A 21,097-nucleotide genomic window follows, 5' to 3' on the forward strand; every position below is an offset into this window, starting at 1 on the left:
CGGGATTGGCTTATTAATTGAAATTCCCCTATTCATTTTAGAAGTAGGTGAAGGAGGAGAGTCATGCTTGGAATCAGATGATACCACTCTCTTGCCTTTAGATTTGCCTATTTCCTGCAAGGCACAACATTTCAAAACACTGATCGAGTGAAGGTTAATTGAAAAGAGTTCACAAATATCATAGTTAAAACTATGTTCTAAGGCTCGCTGAATGAAAAAGGTGATTCACCTAACAAGTTAGATGAGCTCTCTGAAGTTGATAGAACAAAATAAAATTTTACTCAAGCATGAAAGGCGGTGTCAACTTTAACTTGGTGTCCATCGAGTTGGTTTCAGGGGCAAAGAAAATTTCGTCGAATGTGAAAGTGCAAAACAAATTGGGACCAGGCATAAGGGCGATGTCAACTCCAACCCCGCAATCCACCGAGTCTATTTTGGTGAGCTAAGACAAGCCCACCGAATGTGACATGACTTAAGTTAAAAATTCAATTTTAGAAGGCGATTGAGGCTTACCGATGATTCACCTAATCACCTTGGTGAACAAAGACAAGTTCATCGAACAAGTAATTTCAACCCAATGTCTATTTTTCAAAAATTCAACACAAAAATGCAACACTACCCAGTACCCAAGCAATTTTACAAGTTACCCACATGTTAATCTACCCATGGGTACTTAGACTTTCCCCAAAATTTACAAAGCATTTCCAAATTGACAATTTTCCCTTAAGAAAGATGTCACCATTCCATCATTGGGAAACTACAAGTCGAATGGACAATACTGGGTTAATCAGACTTCACCCAACTCAAATTCAATCAGAGCCAGTCAAGTTAATAACTCAATTTCAATCTTTAACCTTCACACTCAATTTTAGCAAGTTCGGACACAAACTTAACTATCCTAGTTCATGAGTACTATTCAATGGACTTAAGTAGAACAATCCATACAAATTAAATAGCAAAACATCATCAACAACACAAAGCCCAGTTCATATGCATTAATTTCAAACAAAACCATCAATGATAGCTTCGAAAAGCCAACCTCAAACATGCACATATAACAAAAATGAAGGAGGGAGTGTTTTGTGGTCAAGAATCTTGAGAAAATATGCACTCCAAGTAATTAAACTGATTCACAATAAAGACACACTAGTATTTAAGCAAAGGTTGAGAGTTTAGAAGTGAAAATGCACAAAAAGATCAAAAGTTGTGTCACGACCCAGGGTTACCCCCTAGAAGTAACACGACGTAATTGACCTAAAGGGGTTTCATACAAGCCTCATAGCATTCATGAATATAAAAACATAGGAAAATAGAGCGAAATTTAAAAACTTTTCTTTACAATCGAAGTCTCTTATAAAATGAAAGAGAATCTACGACACTGTCTCAAACCATCTATTATACTTGGAATAAAAACTCTTGAAATACAATCTTAGGGACATAATCCTTACAACCAAGGTCTAAAACATAATAGAAAGACAATAAAGGACATATGGTCAAGCCCTCGAATACAATGAGGACTCACCAATCTTTTTCTTCTTGATCCCCTATGAACCTAGCCACGAGGATGGAATCCAATATCTCCAAAGCCTACACTTATAGAAAATGTAGAAAGATGGGGTTAGCACAAAAAGTACTAAGTATGGAAGCCATGCACAAAACCATTAAAACATGCATAAAAAGGGACATTTCATTTGAAGTCATGCTATATGCAATTTTTTAACATCATATTTGAAATAGTTGGAGAATGCAACCAATAAGGCAACTCACACACATTTCATCATAACATGAGAGATATCATTATAATAACAAGCATAGTCTCCAACATCAACATGATACACATCCCAATCTTCACAACTCATAGCCTCCAATCACAATGTAATACAAAGTCAATTACCAAGATCATTTCATCATTAAGTAATCATCACCTAAACAACCCCTAAGAAACACTTGTGCAATGTATGATAACTAACATGCATTTATAATGTACAACACAAGCCAATATCACATTCATACTTATTTCATAGTGAAGCCATTACCTTAGTAACCCCTAAGGAACACTTGTGCAATGTGTGATTGGCATCCCAAAATACCAACCCTACTAAGTACTCCTTTGAAGCTACTTTAGTCATGCATTTCATCTTTAGACCTCATCATATCAATAGTCACAAATAAGGAAATAGTCGTGTACATTACTTGAATTATAAGGAAAGTCATTCATAACACTATCTATTCAATACACATGCATGCATTCAAATCTCATCATTTACATAAAGGAACCATCCCATGACATCCTACTAAGTCTACTTGTGCAATGTGGGAGTGAAGTCTCATACTCCCACTCCTACTAAGTAAACTCACCAAGAAGTCATAGTATAGTTCATGTCTCATTCATTACTTTATTATTTAGGGAAAAGTTGCCATAACCGACATAGACCATGTGAGCTACATGGAATCTGGTGTCGTGTAACCCCACACCGAAATAAGGTGTCCTACTTGCCTAAGGTAGAACTAAATGTATAGTTATAAAGTGGATCAACTAGCTAAGGTCCTATGTTGGCACATAGTTATGTGATAAGGAGATTGCTTCTAGAAACTCGCCCTATTGCATTGGCGGAGGGGCTTCCATCTCATCAGTTCACTTTAGGTGACCCTCTCTATTACATTGGCGGAAGGGCCTTTTCCTTATTGTCCATATCCACTCTGTGCTAAGCATTATTTTCCAAATTATACGTCATTAGTCTTGAATTGTATTTACATGTGTGAAGAAGTGCTCTATCCTTCATTCAACACAATTCATTAAATAGCTCATAGATTCAATTAGGTGAGAATTAGACTTTCAACCTTAGAATCATCATTACTATGTGGGGTAACTTTCACACCAAGATCATGTGTTCTAATGAGAATGGACTTTCAATCAACACAATAGAATCATCATGGTCATGTACATTTCATGCATAATAATATGTAAATGTGCATATGAGAACTATACTTTCAATTAACACCATTGATACATCATGATCATGTTTATGCATGGAGTGTGTGTGTAATTGTCCTTGCAATGACACAACAACAACATTATCATTATCCTAGACAATTCATACAATATCAAGTGTAAGGGTAAGGGAATAATGACCTTTCAACAACACCACAATATACACAATAGTCATAGGACCTTTAACTTCTAAGTAGATCATGAGTTCACACACAATCTTGTCAACATGCACAAACCTTCACAATATGCCCTTCGAGGGCTATGGACCAAATCATCTCAAACATATAGCAATAGCACATTAGATAAGGGAATACCATGATCCAACAACTCATCAATACCTTAATTACATCATGATTGACACTTTATACTTCAAGTGTTCACAAACATGCATATAATATCATGAATCAAGTCAATTCATATTTAGAAGCATTACCCTAAACCAATTCAAGGCTAGGTGATCTAATCTAAGGCAATTCATCAAGAAGTTCATCAATTTTATAAGGTCACATCTAAACCCTCAATTTGCCTCTTTTATGACATAACCCTAGGCTACATCAATTTCACCCTAGAACCTTAGATTAATCAAGAGTACATATAGATTTACACTAATATCAAGTAATTACATTATAATCAACCCACATTCAATCAATTGAGTCAACTTTCAACAACATTCATGATGTAGAGAAGAGCCATAGCTAGGATTGGGGAAAACTCATGGATTCTTTGGAATTCAAGTTTAAATCATCTAAAATCAGTAGTATCATCAATAATAAACATAATTCAACCTTTGAGAACAACTTTGAAAGGAATCCATGTGGTTGAGTTGAAACCCTAGCTAATTGTGTTTTCTAGAATTGAGTTAAAAGTTTTTGAAATGACACCTTGGGTGATAGCTTCCCAAGGATGAAGAACTCCCATACCTTAGGTGTAGAATCCTTCCAAATTCGTGATAAAAACTCCTCCCTTCAAGCTTTCCTTGATCTCCTTCTTTGTTCTTCAATGGAGGTTCTAGAGAGAAGATTTTGGGAGGGAAGAGTAGTTGGGTTTTTGATTTGGGGTCTTGGGTTATAATGACTTAATGAGGTGTTTAATGACATGAAATAGTTTATATATATGTATAATTACTATATTAAATGACTTCTACTCAAAACAATTAATAAAACAATTTCCTAAACTACCCACCCTTTGGCTGTGTCTAGGCAGTCTACAGGTGCAGTTTACGAAAGCCCCATCCACAGACCGTGGATGGGACCACGCCTCATCCTGTGGGGTCGTGGTTTGGGTCTGCAGCTAGGTCCTGGTGGCCTTAACCTACGGAGCAGGACCACGAGCCGTAGATCAATCTACTAGTCGTGAATTGCATCTGTAGTTCATGGAATTTGGCAGCTTTTTGCTTTAAGGGGGAGCCTTGGGGTTAGGCTTTAGGGTCCCCCTCAAGGACCCTTGGTTGGTCCTTAAGGGGTCGTACCTTGACGTTTAACTCCTAGACACCTCAACCTAACCTCAGGAAGTTAATATTCATCCTAAAACCAAACATCAAACTCAAAAGTTCACACATTAGGCTCTAGCTTCACCTACTAGTTTCCATTAGACTCTAGCTTGGTCTCACTAGTTTTCCGGGTTGTTACAAGTTGTCTTTTAAAAATTGAAAAGACTCTTGACCTTTCTATTTCATGCACGTTCGGCGGTTTACTATTAATGTCGCCGAAGGAGCTTAAGCTTACCAATGATGCATGAACAAATACCAAACTTGAAGTTTAACTCGACTGACCTGATGTAGTCTGCTTAATGTCATTCGATTGATCGTTGAATAGGTCTATGTTCGCCAAAGTTGACAGTACCATTTTCAAAATTCTTGGCTTAGAATGTGAACATGAAAATGTCCGCCAAACCATTTCGATGCATCGCCGACTGGGTACTTGCATCGCCTAATGCATTTTTTTCAACTTTTAAATTTCATTTCACCCTAAACTCACAACACACATTATTGAAAAAAACAAAACAATAAAATAAACTTGGGTTGCCTCCTAAACAACACCTTATTTAATGTCGTGGTACAACACAATTCTTACCCATCAGCAATTATTTTTAGGGTTAAGGATGGGGTCACTAGACAAAATTCTCTTTTGCCTTGGATTTAAATGGGACGAGATCTAGCACATTTGAGTCTCCAGTTGCTTGATTGACATGAAATGAGAAATAACTGTTTGTGTCAAGGTGGAGAAATCATTTTTCAAATCCTTCAACACCCTGTCAGACCCTTCAATCTTGTTGAAGATCCTTGTTAGCATATCATCAGTTCAATTTCCTTTTGGTTTAGCATCTTTCAACTTGGAATGATTATGAGGTGGGATGTATCTATCCTTTTCAATTTCACGGTCTATCTATTGCCACCTCGATCTCTCCAACCATTATCCCTATCCTTGTTCCAATCTTGGTTCCCTTTCGACCTAGGATAATTCAGATGAGAACCCCCCACTTGGTTCCCATATAATTTATTTTCTCATTGCACAATGCCTCATATTTGGCATCCTCCGGACACTACCCACTGCTTGTTCCAATTTCATTTACCATTTTGAAACCACCTCCATGACATATTTGGATAGAAAATCGAGTTGATTTATCATTTTGGCTATATTTTCATCTGGTCATGATTCTTCTCCATCCGTTCCTTACTCATACTCCATTGCAGAGGAGATACTTAATCCTCTCTAGTGTGTCATGCTCGGTTTATCTTGGTCATATCATAAAGCAACATTGTTGCTACATCAAACGATTGTCGCATCATTCCATCTTGGATAAGTTGATCAACCAACCCTTTGTTGACCGAATCAAGGTTATAATAAAAGTATTACAACAGTAAATTGTCAGAAACACCATGTGTTGAACATTGTAGCAACAACTTTTGGAATTACAATCAGGTATCAAATTTCTATACGTAAAACAAAATTAATAAAATAATAAAACTAACCTATTTTTTATAAAAAGAAATTTTAAAAAATTGTAAATCTACCATTTTATAAGTCTTAATTTCTGAAAAATTAAACAAATCCTTTCAATAAAGTTGTTGGATTTCAAATTTTAAATTTAACGGATAATAACTTTCTTTCTTTTTATAATAAAATTTACTAGCATATTTGATTTGTATTTCTCAAGTATGAAGTATTGAGTAGTGAATATAACATGTGGAAGAAACACAAAAGAAGCATAGGATGAGGTACATTGAAGTTACATATCCACCACGTGCTCTATGTGTTAAATGGGAAAGAAAGAAGAAAGAAGAAAGATCGGTGAGTCAGGTCTTCGCATCCACATTTTGTCACTCCGCCCACATCCTACCTACTGCTAGCCGTCGACTCGTCTTCACTACGGCGCCAACGTCCACTTTCCTCGACTCCGCATTTCCCCTGCTCCTTATCTTTCTCTGTGGTTCACAGTTTTGTTCATCAGGTATATACCCTTTGGTTCCGTTGATCTGAATTCCCAGCTAGCTCCAAGTATCTTTAGTGCAGATTTTTGATCATCTGGAATTTGAACTAGTTAGTTAGGTTTCTACTTTGTATCTGTGCTTTCAGTAAGTAAATCTTTTTACTTGTGCTTTTGTGCAAAACCTTTGTTAGAGGCAGATCTATATGTAGATAGATTTGTTACTGTTTGTCCGTAAAGATGACTAGTTTAATTGCTTATTCTTTCTAGGCTTTCTGTTTCTTTTACTTCGACTTTTAGATCTAGTTAATGATGAATTGGGGTCTGTTTGATTGAGCTAGATGATTTTCTCAAGGTTTAGGCAGGTGTAAATGCGAAGTAGTTCCCGGAATAGTACTTCGTATTCCGGGTTATGGTAGGTTGAAGAAAGAGGGTTATGTTAATTGGTAGGTTGAAGGCCAAAGAAGTAGTTCCAGGAATAGTGTGGAATATATATGGATGATCCACAGAGGCATAGTTTGTGAAAAGCTAAAGCAACTTTTGGTTTATTTCATTCTGACCTTATTGATTGTTTTGCTATGGTTTCCTTGATAACCTTCTTGTTTCCAAAAATCTAGTTTGAAAGGAGGTCTCCTATTTTGACTGATTCTATCTTCAATATATCCTGTCCTCTTGAGTTCCCCTTCTTTTTAAACATCAGTTCACCATCTTTAGATTGGATTTCTGGTCATTAGCTATTTTGAGGAGTTGCATTGCTACCCTAGCAAGTGTGAGTAGATGAGTTTTAATCTCACTTATTTTAATGGGTCTGCTTAAACTAAATAATCATTGACTGAGACATAAACCACTTATGCAAACATTTTCAGCTTTGTTATGTTGGTTTAACCCAGCATACGTGACTTCAAGAAAAACCAATCAGGCTATTTTCTGCATTTTGTTTTGAGCTTCTTCTTTGTGCCTTTATGTACTATTGAATGTTATAACTAAGATTTTTTTCCCTTGGTTGACTGATAAACAATACTCCCTCCGTTTCAATTTGTTTGGCCTATTTTGATTTGGGATGGAGTTTAAGAAAGTAAATGAGACTTTTGAATTTTGTGGTCTAAAATTAAATATATGTCAAAATGTACCAAAATGTCCTTTAATCTTGTGCTTTAAACATTGTCATGTGAAAAGTTAAAATTGAAGAGTTGCTACAGAAAAGGAAAGGGTCATTCTTTTTGAAACGGACTAAAAAGGAAAGTAGGTCAAACAAATTAAGACCAAGGGAGTCTTTTATTCTTGTCTATTAGACTTCAAGGTTAACATGAACAGATATTACAACAGGTATGGTATTCTATCTGAATAAAGTTTCTTCCATTCAAGATGAAGTAGTAAAATATTCCAGACTGAAACTTTCTTTCTTTTTTGGTGGCAGAGTGAATTGAAGTTTCACATGTAAATCTGGTCAATGTGCTTTGTGTTTGATTAAAATGGACGAAAATGGTCTTGATCTAAGCTTGGGTCTTCCCTGTGGTGGGGTGGTTGCGTCAGATAAAAGTAAAAGTGGGAGCTCATCGGATTCCAAGGTTGAGGAAGTTGATAGAGATGGCAAAGTGATTAATGATTTCAAGAACTTTCTGGATGGAGGCACTAGCAGCCAAAAGCATGATTGTGGTGTGGGTTCTCAGAGAAGTGATTCAACAAAACATGGTGGGAACTTGCTTTCCAGCACTAGTGTTGATGCAGATGCTTCTAAAAAGTTAAATAGTGGAGGATTCTGGGTTCCAAATGATAATAGACCTATAGAAGTTGAAGAAGAAAGGAGAACTGATGTGGGTGAAAAGCGCAAAAATTTGTTCCGGGAGTCAAGTCAACAAAAGAAGCATGAGAGAGAAGCTCATCATGCCGATATGCATGACAAGACAAGGGCATCACACATTTCAATAACAACAGATGATGGTTCAACTGCAGAAAATGAAGATGTAGCTGATTCTGAAACTGTAGGTTCAACTTCCAGGCAAATTTTGCAGCATGATGAGAACTCTAAGAGATTTATTGGAAGTAGTGCTGAGGTTCATAAGGAGCTTCGTGGTGTTCCTGATTCAAGTGGTGTAGAATTGCTTGGACAGAGAAGGTTTACCATTTCTTCTGAGAAGGATGTTAAGTTCGGGAATATGCCATATAGTACCCCATTCCAAGGTCAATCAATAAACATCATGAACCTACCGTACTCTATGCCTCTGAAAGATTCTAACCCTGGTAATACAGCAAGTACGACTGGTTACCCAGTTCCTGGCATGATGCAAGTAATGGCTACCACTAGTGGAGATAGACCTGGAGCCCAGCCTGTCATACCTACAAATTTTCCATTAACGTTTGGCTACTCTTCTGTACAGCTGCCAACATTGGAGAAGGATAATTCCCGCGGTGCTGCTTCTCATCTTCAGCAGCTTCACCCTTCCTACGGACGAGGTTCCTTGGGCTCAGATAAGCACAAAGATGGACCAAATATTTCTCAAGGTTTTCCTATTAACTCTATGAGTTTTCTTTCTTCTTCAATGCATGTTTACGATTTGTTTGGAGCTAAATTTTATTTTGGAGGAATTGAGGACCCATAGCACATTACAAAAATAGAAAGAAGATTTTTGGAATAATCAAATCACAGTCCTTAGGATCTTGTGTATTTCCTGTTTTTGCTTAGGAAATAGCTAAGGCGTCCATTCTACTTCCTGAAACTCTTTAAGAGATGCTTCCCTATCGTGAAAAGGTGTGGTTAAATGACCTGTAGATCTTCCCTAGTCATTGGACATTCATCGGAGGACAACTTTATTGCTCCCAGTGAGCAATACTGTGTTGGAACTTTGAACAAACTTTATGGATTGTTTTCTTTTTTAAACCACTTCTTTGTATACTGTTTAAAGGGCCATATATGCATTTGTGCTTTTACCAATCAAAGGGAAAGATACTGCTTTAAATTTTAAAATAAAAATGGTTTATAGAAGCAAACTGAAAGGTAATCTATTCCATACTAGCTGGATATAATGCAGACTAAAATATAAAAGTGCAAGTATATCCTACCTTACAAGAATTAAAGTTAATTGAGCAGTTGGATACACTGTATAGTTCCCAAACATAGCTACATAGAAATCATCCATCATACGTTGGTGCATGATAAGGACAACAAAATGTTCGAAATATTTGTAGGTTTTGCAGCAACGACAAAGATATTGATGATTTCCCTTGATGGTAGATGAGGGAGGCAAAATCTAGTAGCTAAGAGTGCAAGATGGGTTCCTAGGAAATGGAGGGGAATTTGGGTTGTCTTTTAACAATCTGCATTCCATTGAAAATTGCCCCAGTAATATTTGTAGTATATGCAATAAATTTTCACTCCTAGTTAACCTACACTTTATGGTTGTCCTCAGGGATTTAAAGACCATGAAGACTTCGATAAGTCATTGTGAGAGACCATCTTGCATTGAAAGTTTCCCAACGAAAAACAAAGGATTTACATGTGTATGGTCTAGAGGTTGAAATACTTTTTGATTGTATATTTTCCTTTAATGGGCACTAGAGTAGGTTCAATAGAAATTTAGAAATTTTTAAACCTTCTTTTCTTTCAATTATTTTTTTCCTTGACAACTGGGTGTATTATGCTTTCAGTTGTAGTCTTGGGGGCACCCAAAGGTGTGACCAATTGGTCAGTGAAGTGGGTTGGGAACCATAAGCGAAAGCAAAAAGAACGAGGTGATTCCTTTCCATTTATCCAAGTCTTGGTGGACAGAATTACCCGAAATACATGTTGGTGGGAGGTAGCAGGTAACTCGTGTAATTGGATGAGGTGCTCACGAGCTGTCCTGGACACCAATAAAAAAAAGTTGTCCTGGAACATTGTGTTACTCAAGATCCTAAATTAACATGGTTAATGAAATGGAAAATCCCCCTAGCTTCATCTGGTCAATGGTATTGGCCAGGGACATTGTGCAAGAGACTCTTTTTACCTAAGTTACTCGGACGCTCCAAAAATGTTGCTGCACACGTGTCGGATCCTTCAAAAATACACTATTTTTGGAGGATCCAACACATACCTATCGATATTTTTTAAGAGTCCGAGCAACATTGCTTTTTGCTATCCTTGTCAAACTAAAATTGAATAATAGTGACTTGGATTAATTAGTAATCCTAAGATTTTTGGTATTATAGAATCAACCTCTTATACTTGCCTTAAGTTTAGTTAGATTTTGCATTTAGAAGGATATTTCCATCACAACCAGATTCTACCCAAAGGGAAAATAAAATAAAATTCAAGAACTGGGACAACCGACATCAGAGGCCATGAATGTTCAGGAAAGATAACTCCATATTTTATTTGTAAGCTTTTTTAAGGACTTTAATGTCTTGATTAAACTAGTAAAAAAACGCATGTGTAACTAAGTTCTTAATATGAATTTATGCATGCTCTACAATTTTAAACTTCTATCTTTTAAAGAGTGATATGTAAGGTGGCTTATGCAGTAAACATTAACTATTAAAATGTGCAAATGTGGGGAGAGATGCTCTTAGGAACGAGTCCTAGGATAGAGTTCAAAAACTCTTTGCGGTGAGTCTTGCTAGAGTACTCTAGTTAGCAGCAAAAAAGGACGCCTGGAAATAAAAAACTTGGGAAATAAAAAACTTGGGATAACATGATGTCACACCCCTTTTTCGATCACAGCGGCGGTGAGGGTTTTTCCAATTTATGTAATGGTATTGATTAAGGATTTATTTTACTTTCAGAGTCGTCACTTGGAATTGAGTTATGGTGGTCCAAGTCACCTTTTTGTTTAATCCCTAATCAAAAGGAAATGACTCTTTATATGGTCTGCGAACTAGAAATTCGGATAAAGAATTCTGTTGCCTGAGGGGAAGGTATTAGGCATCCCTCGAGTCCCGTGGTTCTAGCACAGTCGCTTTTATTGACTTCTACCTACTTTAAATCATTTGTGGATATATTATTTTCAGGCCATGACTTGTTTGCATTTTTATTGTTGAACTTTTATTTGGTCTCAAATCGGATGCATAACTGCATTCTCGACTTTTGACATATAAATAGCTTATGAGCATAATTGTTTTCTTCTCTCGAGTGCATCACCTAATTTTATCTATAAGTGATCTTATTTTAAATTAATGAAAGTTATTATATTTTTGGACAAGGTGCGTCACTGCATCCTTGAGTTTTTTTTCAATGTCTCAAAAAGATGCGCAACCGCATTCTTAATTTTTTACAAATATTTTTAACGTGCATAAAACTCAGCTAGTATTAAAAGTACTTGCTCTTATTTTTCTGAATTCTAGACAACTAATCTTCTCATTTCATTATTATATTTATTGATGATACTTTTAATCAAATTAATCCACATGTTAAACTATATATTAGAATAATTTTATCAAGGTGTGTCACCACATCCTTGAATTTCTTTTAAGTGTTTCAAAAAAGATGTGTAACCACATTTTTAATTGAAACAAATATTATTATTTTTACATGCCTAAAACCCATGTAATGTTATAAGAAAATATTAAATAAAATCAAATAAAATAAAACAAATCTAAACTTCTAGGATACAATATAAATTTTGGATTATCTTATATTCTTTTATTTTTATTCACCCTTAAAGTTAATGTTAAAATTAGGCCTACACATATTATATATATTTTTTTTTTATCTTGAAGTTAATGGCGAAATTAGGCATACTCATATTGTACTTTTTTATTAATCCAACAAAACAATGACGAATTGCTAAAATAAATCTCATTCTTTATTTAATAAATAAAACAACAATAATTTTGTGAACCCAATAATTCCTACTTTATCATTATTAGCATCGAAATCAAGAAAAGAACAACATCATGACCCATTCATTTTAAGACATCACAACTAATGAACAAAAATAGATAAATAAAAATAACCACCAATAAAGTTACTTTCATTCATTAAAGAGATATAACACTTGACACATTCTTCATTTTAATCAAATTATGAATAAAATAAAAGTGTAAGAAAACTTATCATAATAATTACATCAAATTCCATAAATAAATTAAAGAGATAAGGTAAAGTTGAACCTTAAATGAAGAAATAAGAATCGCAAAATCTGGACCAAACCTCGATTAGAACGCTCACAAAGCTTTGGTGTGGACGTGTGTTGTGTTTATATAAAAGTAATGAAAAAAAAAGGAACAAAGAGATGAAAAATGTTTGTGGGTATGTTACCGATTGATTTTTTCTTCTTTCTGGCGTGTGTGTTTGTTTTTTTTCTTTTTTTTTTGGTTGTGCCTCTGTACGTTTTGTATATCTTTTTTTTTTCTTTTGTTTGTGGGAAGTCTGTTAATATATATAGGGTGTGTGGTACGTATAGGGAGTAGTACGTGTGTATGGATGAAGTGGTGTAGTATATCTGTTTTTTGGTTGAGGGAGTTGAGTGGAGTATATATTATGGGATAATGGGGGATAATGTAGGTAAGGGTGGGGTATTGGCAGAGAAAGTGGGAGTGAGGGTAAGTTATTATTTAGTTATTTTTAATAATATAATATAATATAAAATAATACAATATAATATAATATAATATAATATAATATAATATAATATAATATAATATAGATATTATTTAATTATATTTTAAACTAACAAAAATTGTATAGCTAATAATAAATTATAATTAAGAAATATTAGCTTATTTATTAAACTAAAATTAAAATAAACATATATTTTGTTATTTTTAAAATCTTTTAAAATAAACATACTAAAATAAGACAAAAAACAAAATATCTAACTTAGGCATAAAAGAAATATTTAAGAAATAAAAATATTATAAAATTTTTATGTTCGGTCAAAAATTACGTGTCTACACATGACAAGAGCTTACTTATGAAGTGGTTGCGAAGATTTCTTAAGAGAAATAGGTTATATGGAGGAAGGTTATCAGTGAATAATATGGGGCAATTGGGTTTTGGTGTATAGGAAGAATCTCTGATTCTTATGGTTTAAGTGTATGGAGGCATATAAAATGCTCATGGCCCACTTCTTTCTACAAATATCAATATCAAAGTTGGTACTGGCGTCAAAATTTCTTTTTGGAATGATGATTGGACTCTTAAAGAAATATTTCCTGATAATATTAATCTAGTGCAACAACCTCAAGCTACTGTGGCTGAGACATAAGAGTATGCAAGGTTGTAATGTCAGCTTCGAAAGGTCCTGAATGACTTGGAGGTGATTAAGGTCACTAGATAACCTGTAGAAAGATCAGATTTCAACAGAATATCAGGTGCAGTGGCTGAATTCTCTTCTTTTAAATGACTTGGAACTATTAAATCCTCCTTTATTTGGAGGATCTTTCACATGGAGAAGGGGGGATAATCATAGAAATGCTTTCAGAAATGACAGATTCATGTTTTGCTCAGAATGAGAAGAAAATTTCATCCAAATCAAGTAGACTTTATTACCAAATCTGGGATCAGTTCACAACCCAATTATGTTGACTTGTGGGAGTTGTTAGTTCAAAAATTCCTATTTCAAGTTTGAAAATTGGTGATTGGGGGTGGAGGATAGAGACTTTGCCAACTATGTAACTTGGAATGCCTTTGGGTTACTAACATAAGGCAATATAATCTGGGATGGCATTATAGAGAAGTCAGCAAAATGGAAGGTACAATATCTTCTTTAGGGAGTAGGGTCATTCTAATAAACTGTCTTGGACTTGTTGTCAAAAAAAAAAAAAAAACTGTCTTAAGACTCACTGCCCACCTATGTGATGTCTTTGTTTCCTATTCCTACGAAGGTGATTTAAAGGTTAGACAAGCTAAGAAGAGAATTTTTGTGTCAAGGTAACAAAGAAAACAAGGGTTATAATTTGGTTAAATGGGATGAAGGCAAGGGTTATAATCTGGTTAAATGGGTAGTAGTCAACAAAACAAGAAACAGGGGGTATGGGCATTAGAAACCTAATCAATAGCCTGATGATGAAGTGGTTATGGAATTGGGAAGAACATTCACTATGAGGGATGCAGTGAATGGAGGGATGCAATACATTGTAAGACCTCATTTGGTTTCATTAAGATTTAGACATTTGATCTGAATGCATATCTGAATGATTAAGATGTTGTCTCTAGATCTGAACACTGAAAAATTAAGAATGTTTATTTTTCAACATTTGAATGTACATAATTTATTTATATGTACATAATAAATTAATTCAAACAAAAATTAATTAAATATTAAAATTAATAAAATTAAATCAATATTTGATTAAAAATGAAACATTTATGCTTGCTAGTGATAGTGGGGATAATTTCTAGAGGTGGTGGTGGTGATGGATAGTTGTTAGTGGCTACTAATGATGGTGATGATAGTTATGATGGTGGAGGTGGATGGTGTTGTACTGACTGTCATAATGGTAGAGATTGGTTGTAGTGTTTGGTGGTTGTAACTCGTAATGGTGAAGTTGGTTTATGTTTGTAGTTGGTGGTGTCGATGGTGATCACTGAAAAATGTGTGGTGGTTGAGGATGTGTTCATGGTAGTTGGTGGTGGTGCTAGTTATGATGATGGAGGTGGTTGGTAGTAGAGATTGACCACATTGGTGGTAGTGGCTGGTAGTAGTGGTGGAGGTGGCGACAGTGGTGGTGGTGACCAAAGAATGTATGATGGTTGTTGACGGCGGTGCTAGTTGTGATGACGGAGTTTATTGGTAGTAGGAATTGAGTGTAGTGGAGGTAATGGTTGATATCGGTTATCAATTCGTAAATATCCTAAATCGATTCCTGATTAGTCTGTTAGCGGTTCTTAACAGTTCGATTATTGATTTAACCTATAAGAAACTGTCTTCTAGGGGCGCCAACGACCAACTTGCTCCTCAAGAAATTTTTCCTTTCCCTTCTTGTTTTCATTTTTAACTATGCATTTTCTTCAACCATGGTAACCTCTAAGCCTAAATTATTCATCTTTGACTTCCACATTAGCACACATTCGTTACCACAACAAACCACTAATGCAAAATCACAATCTTTTAACAGCAACCTGGACTAAGCTCCCTCCTTGATTTACTTTCAATTTAGTTGAGGTTGTATAAACAAATTTAGTACTACTAAATGGATGGTAAATATCACGGTGGGATTTACTTGCTTTTTGTTGGAGAGATAACAATATAACTATTCGCTGGGTAGAAAATCTTAGGTATGCTATGAACCATAAATCTGTTTAATTATATCTTGCCAAGCTAACAAAACTTATGAAAGAGAAACAAAATATTAGGAATAGGGTTTCTAATTTTAAATCACTTTTATGTAACCAGGGATAAAAAGGAAACAAGATTTCGTTTGGTTATCAGCTATGTTGCTCGGACTCCCCAAAAATGATGCCGCACCCATATCGGGTCCCTAAAAAATGCATTACTTTTGAAGGATCAACATGCACCCGTCGACATTCTTGTAGAGTCCGAGCAATATAGGTTATTAGTTTAATGGTTAAGTAAGCTCAAAGAACTGATAACTGAATAGATAGACCAATCGCCGATGAAAGCTTCTCCGAATTGGCGATGTGGTGAAGAAAACCTTTGAGCTCCTTGACCTCCCTTTCCCCTTAAGTGTATTGTTGTTCTTTTTGTTTATTTTTGTTTGGTCAAGATTTGGGCCTTGTTTTAAGCTGAATCTCTTTATTTCATTGTGTAAATAATTTCTTTTTTTATGATCAATAAAATGGCCAATCAAGCTAACTTCAATTTGAAAAAAAGGAAATGATAGACCAATATAAGGGAAAATTATGAAAACTGTCAGCCAAGGTTTACTTACCATCTTATAGCCCAATTTATTTAAATTACCTAAAATTGCCATTCACCCTATTTTTTTCCCAAAAAAATAAAAAAATAGCCGTGCGTTACTTCTGCTACATTCTTTGGCCTCCTTCGTGCGTCTTTTTCTTCTTCATCGTTGCTTCAATCAACCATTAAATATCTTCTTCTTCTTCAATCTCCAATCTTCTATGCCTCTTAAGAACGAAATAAAAAAGCGAAAACTGGTAAAAAAGGCAGTAAATTCTATCGCTACCTCTAAAATAAATGAGAATCAACTGAAGATCAATAAGATTATATCTTTTTCTTCTTCTTCCTTCCTTCATTCTGCATGATCAATCAACAAGTTTCAAAGCTTGCTTGATTGAAAAATTTGACGTACCAAAAACGTGAATCGTTTCGAGCGAATTATATATCAAATACTAGAAACATCGAGAGGATTTCATATCTAAAATTTGGTGTATACATTCTGTACCGAAGGATATAGGGGAAATTAACCTATTTATAGACAGTTTATAAGGAATATAGGAGGTAGATTTTGTTTTGGGCTGTCCTTTCACACTGTTGATGTAACTATGTAGGAGCACACTATTGGTCTACTCCTTTTGTTTATAATACCAGTTAACTTTATCAAAAAAAAATTTGGGACTATTTAGAGGTGATTTTGAGTTGATAGGGATTGAATAGTCAGTGTATACTTCATGTATAGTTAAGCTCTATTCAACTTTTTGAGTGTATCATAATGTATAGTAGTGTATAGTTCTTGTATAAGTCATATTGTATAGTCAATGTATACTTTCTATGACTTTTGACAAGCTATATTGTATAATCATTGTATACTCTCTATGACTTTTAGCATGATAGATTGTATTTCAGTGTATACACTTCCTCTTACTTTATTTTTATGTAAATAAAACATGGCTATATTTATTGTGAACTTATAACTTTATTGTATATATTTGAAATTAGCCCTTTATGTATAATATATTGTATAAACAATGATGTATGTAAATTTTTGATACATAGATATACATGATTATACTCTATGTATACAATACCTATACATTGCATTACTATTTATACAATATCTATACATTACATGTACAATATTTTTAATTTTTTTTTAAATTATTTTTGTCACATGTATGGAAGGGTTAGAAATTTGTTCAATCACATTGTTTTCATTTTTTTAATGTGAGAAATACCTTGAGATACAAAAAATGCAGCTTACCCACGGGTTTTCTCCCATTTAGCCGCGGTTCTCGCGTGGCTAAACCTCGCGTTTTGTTTTTGCTTTTGGGCTACTTTTTATGTAAAAAAATTTATGGCTATATTTGTTATAAACTAATTACTTTGTTGTATATATATGAAATTGTCCCTTTTATAAAACAAAACTGTTTGAAAATCATTAATATATAGCCCAGTATTGATAAACCCAATAACATTTTTTACATTTGACTTATCAGCTTAACTGAAATTTGCACAATACTTAAAAGAGGTAAAAAAATCTTGGTAAGGAGAAAAGCACGAGATTGAAATTTGAGAGTTACCCTCTGCTTGGTTTTTTTCTTAGTAACAGAGATTTTGTTTGATTATAAAAACTACCCTTTGTTCCTTTTGAACAGATGTGTCGCTTCTCTTTATGTCAATTACAAATTATTTTTGTTCCATTTTTTATTAGATTGTAGGGTATTTAGGTTGATAAGAGGGGTAATATCATAATTTAACTTTTAATTTAGAGATTTATAGATTTAACATTACCACAAATTTCATATAACATTTAATCTGTTGCATGAGATGCCCAGAAGTTCCCAAAACTTCAAATTTATTGCATTTCAAATCATGCAGAGACTGCTGCATCAATGGGCATGATTTCTTAGTTCAATAATTGTCCAGCCTTGTGACTAAGAAGTTGTACTTGCTATGTTTATATAGCTACTTTGCCGATTATTCCACACAAGTCTTCTGAATCTGTACAATATGATGGGAGGGTAATGGAGCATGTGAAAGGCAATGGGAGACAGCATAACGTGGAAGAAACTTCCTCTTCTCGAGCTGAAGAAAATGTTAAAGGTAGCAACATAAGCTTCAGGTCAAAAGACCCTCCTGAGCAGCCCAGAGCAGAAGCAGTTCCTTCAGAATTTGCAACTATAAGGCCAGGTCTTGCTGCAGATCTGAAATTTGGAGGATCTGGTTCCTATCCAAATCTACCATGGGTTTCAACAACTGGTCCAGGTCCAAATGGTAGAACAATATCTGGTGTTACTTATAGATACAATCCCACCCAAATCAGGATTGTTTGTGCTTGTCATGGGTCTCACATGTCACCGGAAGAGTTTGTACGGCATGCTAGCGAAGAGCAAACTAGTCAAGAAGGTGGTGCTGGTGTTTCATCGTTTCCAAGTAGCAATCCTGCTGCGTCTGCACAAAGCTGATTTAGGATATGAAATCATATGTCAAAGAATGAAGTAAGCTTTCATTGTATCCCTAAATAAATTGTAGGAAGCAGAAGCATCTTTATATTATATAATTCAAATGAATGAGTGCAGATTTCTTAATGCATATGCACACATCCCATTAAATTGTATTAGTGTATCCTCTGAAACTGATATGCTAGCCAAATATTTGTAATAAATTATGACCTTTTCCTTATCAAGCATACCATAAGCACTCTCTTGGGGCTTTCTATTTCATTGCACTGGAAGGCCTATTGAAAAGGAAAGTCCATTTTTTTGTTACTCCAGTTATTATGGTGCAAGCTAAAGGAGTGTCACAAGGTGCCAAGCATGTAAATATGAGATTTTTTTTACAGTTAACCACATCGAGCATTACTTTCATGTAACTGAAGTCACCGGTCAGCTTCTGGAGGACATCGTCTTTGACCTTTGAGCCTATCTTTAATTTGGTCTTTCGCCCTGAGCTTGTCTAAAGAGGCTTTGCAGTGTTGGCTTCTCTTGCTTAAACTTTTCATTGCATTTGCCTAACTCTTGGAGAACAGAGTTAGTTGGTAAGACGTATTAGTGGGAGTTAGCAGGTAATAGTCATGGTTGGTTTGGACACCACCCTTATTTATAAAAGGAAACAGAAAAAGTTATTGCAGACTGTTGATTGAAATGCTAAATTAGTTGCCTCCTTGTAGTCAAAATGGTTTATGACCCAAATCCCAAAGGGTGATATGAAGTACAAGGGCTGGCTACTGTTTGCTGTGGATATCTGACCACTGTGGAAAAGCTTGTCAAAAATAGCCCAAATATAAGTAACCCGTCTAGAATTTTAAGGGTTTAACTCAAAATAATCTGAATTGAGTTAAATCTCAATTCATTCAAGCCTTAACCTATTTTAAGAGAATTCAATTGAGTCTAATTTAATCTTCAATTTCAACCCGTTTTGAGACTTTTTATTTGTATTGATATAATAGATGTTCCTATATTGAAGGTATGAATTACTATCTATTTTATGTCCTTTAGGATTTATCTATCAATTTGTAACTTTAAAAAAAAAAATTGAGTTGAAATTTAAATTGTAGTTATAAAAGTTAAATAGCAAATGTTAAAATTATTGAGATTAAGCGGATTAAATTGGATGAGTCTTGATCCAACTCGATTTTTAGCCCAAAGTAAATCTGGGCGGGTCATGACCCAACCTACCTGCAAATAATGCTTTAAAATATTTACTGAAATTTATAATGGTAAATGGCCAAGGATCATTTTCACACTCCACTATACTATTTGTATATAATCACTTATTTAAATGGTTCAAATATACCCCTTCTGTTAGCGTTGTAAAAGGTGTCCATCGAAGCCCCACATAATACTAACACTTTAATGAGGTGAGCGTCACATGGCATACCACGCCAGCGCGCAACTCATTTTAATTTACTCCTCCCATTTACTTATTCTTCCACCACTAACACTTGCTCCACCTTCACCATCATTGTCATTTTAAAATGAAATGGAGGGGACTTGTTATGAATATAAATTATAAAGTATTAATCTACCTCCAATATGCCAATTAGTGTTTAGTGATGGCTTATATCATATCATATTAAGACGTGCTTAAGAGGTACTATCTAATATCATGTGTCATCCAATCTAACCCAAGAAAATAATTTTTTTTTTCTTATCAAAGAAGCACCAATACATTATCTGTCGTTTCTGTTGACTAACCAAAAAGTTCTTTTACTCTTCAGCATTCATCCATGTGCTTTTGGCACAAAACCATGCGGATTTTCTGTTTAATTATTATCGACTTTTCTTTTTGAGAAAACGTCAACAATCCATTAAATCTAAATTAGTCGAGTCAATGTCTTTCGGATTATACTGAAAATAATATAGAAAGTTGTGCCCTGGCTAGTTGTGCTCTAGCTATGAGTGAGATGATGTGGTCAAAATTGAGTAGGTAAAAGATAGTGATATTCAGGGGCGTAGCTATAGTCATCCCAGGATGTCCAACTGAACACCCTTCATCGAAAAATTATTTTGTACATATATGTCAAATTCTACATTCAATGGATATATCTTTAAAGTTGGACACCCCTTGACAAAAGTTATGTCTTTGACGCAGTGGTAATGAGTATCCATTTGAAAGAAAGAGTTTCACATTCAAACCCAAAATAGGACAATAGTTTTTTTGTTTGTTTTATTTTGATGTCGACACACCATTATTCTTGGACACTCTTATTGTTTTATTTTGAAATCCATGCACCATTATTCTTGGACACCCTTAATAAAGTTTTTGGCTCCGCTGTTGGTGATATTATTCTTTTATTAACAGAATAATATATGTGTTCATGTTTAAGCCTTCCCACATTTCCATCACTTTATTTACATAATTCAAAATTTTAAAACTTGCCCCTCACACTTGTACAAAAGAG

The 21,097-nt window shown here is 34.7% G+C and overlaps 1 protein-coding gene across 1 annotated transcript; it reads left to right on the forward strand.

Moving 5' to 3' along the window:
* Positions 1 to 6,252: 6,252 nt before the first annotated feature.
* Positions 6,253 to 18,876, forward strand: LOC125868545 (ninja-family protein mc410). The gene is made up of 3 exons (XM_049549171.1): positions 6,253 to 6,442; positions 7,836 to 8,920; positions 18,160 to 18,876. The coding sequence occupies exons 2-3, from the start codon at positions 7,891 to 7,893 to the stop codon at positions 18,657 to 18,659; spliced, it is 1,530 nt and encodes a 509-aa protein (XP_049405128.1). The 5' UTR covers positions 6,253 to 6,442; positions 7,836 to 7,890; the 3' UTR covers positions 18,660 to 18,876.
* Positions 18,877 to 21,097: the final 2,221 nt, after the last annotated feature.

The sequence above is a fragment of the Solanum stenotomum genome, chromosome 6, assembly GCF_019186545.1.
Source record: "Solanum stenotomum isolate F172 chromosome 6, ASM1918654v1, whole genome shotgun sequence".
NCBI classification, from domain to species: Eukaryota; Viridiplantae; Streptophyta; class Magnoliopsida; order Solanales; family Solanaceae; genus Solanum; species Solanum stenotomum.